This window comes from Cebus imitator, unplaced genomic scaffold (assembly GCF_001604975.1).
Source record: "Cebus imitator isolate Cc_AM_T3 unplaced genomic scaffold, Cebus_imitator-1.0 Scaffold99, whole genome shotgun sequence".
NCBI classification, from domain to species: Eukaryota; Metazoa; Chordata; class Mammalia; order Primates; family Cebidae; genus Cebus; species Cebus imitator.
The window spans coordinates 6,173,626-6,177,495 of NW_016107414.1; the positions used below are offsets into that span (position 1 = coordinate 6,173,626).

General features: G+C 40.3%; 1 protein-coding gene and 1 long non-coding RNA gene across 3 annotated transcripts in view; one reads left to right on the forward strand and one right to left on the reverse strand.

Moving 5' to 3' along the window:
- The window catches only part of LOC108310019, a 40,243-nt gene that overhangs the window by 18,082 nt on the left and 18,291 nt on the right, over positions 1–3,870 (forward strand). The window lies entirely within an intron of this gene.
- EIF2AK3 (eukaryotic translation initiation factor 2 alpha kinase 3) overlaps positions 2,149–3,870 on the reverse strand; it is a 75,603-nt gene continuing 73,881 nt past the window's right edge. For both annotated transcript variants that reach the window (XM_017536673.1, XM_037741380.1), the window contains one exon: positions 2,149–3,343. In XM_017536673.1, the coding sequence (XP_017392162.1) occupies positions 3,143–3,343 (201 nt within the window). In that variant the 3' untranslated portion in view covers positions 2,149–3,142. The remainder of the gene's footprint in view (positions 3,344–3,870) is intronic.

Below are 3,870 nucleotides of genomic sequence, written 5' to 3' on the forward strand. Positions count from 1 at the left end.
AAAGAAAGAAAGAAAGAAAGAAAGAAAGAAAGAAAGAAAGAAAGAAAGAAAGAAAGAAAGAAAAAGAAAGAAAAAGAGAAAACTTTCTGGAATTTGGTCCTTTCACCTGTTTTTAGCATCAGTATTCTTTTTTCTGTTTGTTTTGTTTGTTTGAGATGAAGTCTCGCTCTGTCGCACAGGCTGGAGTGTAGTGGTTCCATCTCAGCTCACTGCAACCTCCGCCTCCCAGGTTCAAGTGATTCTCCTGCCTCAGCCTCCCGAGTAACTGGGATTACAGGCGTGAGCCAGCACGCCCGGCCAATTTTTGTATTTTTAGTAGAGATGGGTTTTCACATGTTGGCCAGGTTGGTCTTGAACTCCTGGCCTCAAGTGATCCATCTGCCTTGGCCTCCCAAAGTGTTGCAATTACAGGTTACCGCACCTTGCCAGGATTTTTTTTTTTTTTTTTTTTTTTTGACACAGGGTCTTACTCTGTTGCCCAGCCTAGAGTGCAGTGGTGCAATCACAGTTCACAGCAACCTCTGCCTGTTGAGTTCAAGCAATCCTCCCACCTCAGCCTCCAGAGTAGCTGGGACTCCAGGCATGCACCGCAATACCTGGCTAAGTTTTGTATCTTTTGTAGAGATGGGGTCTTACCATGTTGCCCAGGCTGGTATCAAACTCCTGAGCTCAAGCAATTCACCTGCCTTGACTTCTCAAAGTGCTGGGATTACAGGTATGAGCCACTGTGTCCAGCTAGCATCAGGATTTTTAAACCATCTTTCCTTCTTCATTTTTGCCCAATTTTTATTGTAGTGGGGGTTATATCTAGGTTCCTCAAATTCAATTCTGCAAATATGGAATCAAGTACCAGGCTTTATGCTGGATGTTGCTGGACTACAAGGTGTCCCCTTACTGTCTGAGACCTTAGAAATGAACAAAGGGGAGCTGACCTTCATCAGAGTTGCTGGCTCCTCTGCAGCCTGAGAGTAAGTATTATCAACCACAACATGCTAAAAGCAGAAGCAAGGGCAGGGGATGGAAAGATGCCAGAAAAACAACAGAATTTAAAGGGGGTAGTGGGATTTGGAGTCAGTAGAAAGGGCTGTGGGTGAGAACACAGGGGTCTCCATTCTGGCTACTGTTAAGGACTTGTTAAGTGTTGCTGGCTCAGCCTCTTAACTTCCCCAACCCTATGCCTGCTTTCCTGCTGGCGGTCAGCAAAGGCTGACCCAGGGTTAAAATGAAAGAAAACTGATTACATTGACAACTTGGTGCAAGGGAGTAGACAAAACACTGACTAGGAATCTAAATACCTAGGTTTTGATCCCAGTTCTGCTCTTGCTGTCTTTGTGACCTTGGGCAAATCACAGCACCTTTCTGGACCTGGGTTTGACTGTAAGTAGAATGGTGACAGTAGTGTCTACCATGTCTAGCTCCTAGAGGGGTCCTGGGGGTCAAAGGATCTTTGGGGGACTAAGTAGGTTGTGTTGGCAGAAGTCAACAAATCTTCACTCCTGGCTGGGGTAAAGAGGAAGGGAGAAAAGGAACAGCAACTAAAGCAGGCTGACCAAGAGATAAAGTTGACGGCGATGAGCTGGCCAGGAACCAAGCAGAAGCTGGGGAGTGAAGTCATTTGAGCAGCACTGCCACGTGTGTCTGGATAGACAGTCAGCCACAAAGATCTGGGAAGTGATTTTCCAACTTACAAATTGCTCATAACCATGTGTGGCAGACATTATTAGTTTGCAAGATGGAGATACTATGCATTTTGACCTTTCTAGGTTGTGTCTACCTGGTTCATGCCTTGTCAGCCCAGCATGCCACATGCCTCCATGTGGCACATGTCAGATACATCTTGATATCATTACAACTAGCATCACCACAGCCCTTTTCTCTGAGAGCTCTCCCTTTAGGAGAGGGTCCTTTCTATATTCCCAGTCCTTGGCACAGGGTAGGCACTGAGCAAATGTCTTTCAATTATGGATCTTGTGAATTTTGAAAGAGCCTGCCATGTCTTTGGGAAATGAAAAGATACCTGTCTGAAATGAGTTAGGAATAAGTTTTCTTGAGAATAGGTTTGAGTCTTCCTAGATCTATGATCCCATTTTATAAATCTGAAAATCTACCATTTGGGGACTAACTCCTCAAAATGAGAGTCAACTATGCTTAATTTAAAAAAAGTTTTATTAAATCATTTAGACTTGAAAGAAGTCACAATAGTTAACACACTTAAGTGTGTTCTGTACACCACCAACCCAAATGGATTGATTTCAGAATTTTTATAAATAAAACATAAACATATTTACAGTGAAAAATAAAAACATGTTAGCAAGTTAGATGATTAAACTGTTATCTATAATCAGTTTGGGGGAAGTACCAACCTACAGGATTACATAGAAGACACTTAAGATTTCATTAGGCTTAAAAAGTCCATAGTTGAAGTTAGTTGTAATATATATGATCCATTTCTTACTACGGCGTTTTTCCTCCCAAAACTAGACCTTTCAACCAATTTACATAAAAAAAGCTTCATTTTCCCTTTATTGGAGGTCAAAGTACAAAAAGCTCTAAACCCACCCTAGAACCATCTAAGGAATAAAGCTATTTAATGCTACAAATAGGACTATAAAACTACGGACATCAACCGTTATACAATTTGTGCTACTTGTCCTCCAAAATAGTGCAGATTCCTAATTTACCCACCAGGGACAAAAATGGAGTCAGCTTTTTCTGGAAATCAGTTTCAAAAATCATCATATCTCTAGAAAGCATATTTCTAGAACAATACAGTTACCACATGGGGGACTTTCCCTCTTCTGTACTATAAAAATATTTCCATTTTTGTTCTCACTATATATATTTTAGGGATTGCTGCTACCTCCGTAGGCAAACGGTGAGGGCTATAAAGCTTGGCCAACAGCCAGTTTCAAGAGACTAACAAACAACAAAGATAGCCCTTTCTTTAAGTATAGCAAAATTCAAGAGTTGGCTCAAATTAGGTTATGCCCCCAAATCCAGCTTAAATTTGACATTAAAAAAGTAGTCCACAAGAAAATTGAGCAAAGAACAAAATTTTGAAGTCCGCAATTTTGGACAGGCATATTCTAAGAAGTAGGCTATTATCTGTGTCACCTATTAGGGTTGCTAGCACAACTTAAGGCTAATTGCTTGGCAAAGGGCTATGTGAATTGCTGGACTGTCTTGAATGTTTTGTTCCCGATGAACTCATGGAACGAGACCTTTGTCTGAGCACTGTTTTTCCTGGAAAGTCCAAATCTTCAAATACAGCATTTTCAATGATGTTTGTAGCTTCAGGTCGTTCCATGGGGGATGGAGAGAGCATATCTTGAACCATCACATACTGAAATATAAAAATTGTTTTGTGATTAAAGGGCCAGGTTTGATCATTGTACAGTTTTTAAAATCAGTGCTGGCAAATTTTTCTGTATATATTTTAAGTTTTTGAGCCACATTTGAGTTTTCAAGTTTCTGATAAAACTACTCAGCTCTGCCACTGATGCACAAAAGCAGCCAGAGACAATTTGTAAACTAATGGGCATGGCTGTGTTCCAATAAAACTTTATTATAAAAATATGTGGCAGGCTGGATTTGACCTGTGGGCCCTAGTTTACCAATCCCCATTTCAAAAAATCATTGACAATTCTTTGGTAATTTGATTTTCTAACATATTATACAGGATTATTTAATCACATCATTGAAACATAGATATAATCTGATTTTTTTTTCTTTTTTTAGAGGAAGAAAGAGAGAAAGAAAGAAAAAGAAAAAGAAAAAAGAAAGAATAAAGGAAAGGAAAAAAGAGGAAGAGGAAGAGGGAGAGAGCACAGGGGTGTTGCTTTATTGCCCGGGCTAGAATGCAGTCTAAAA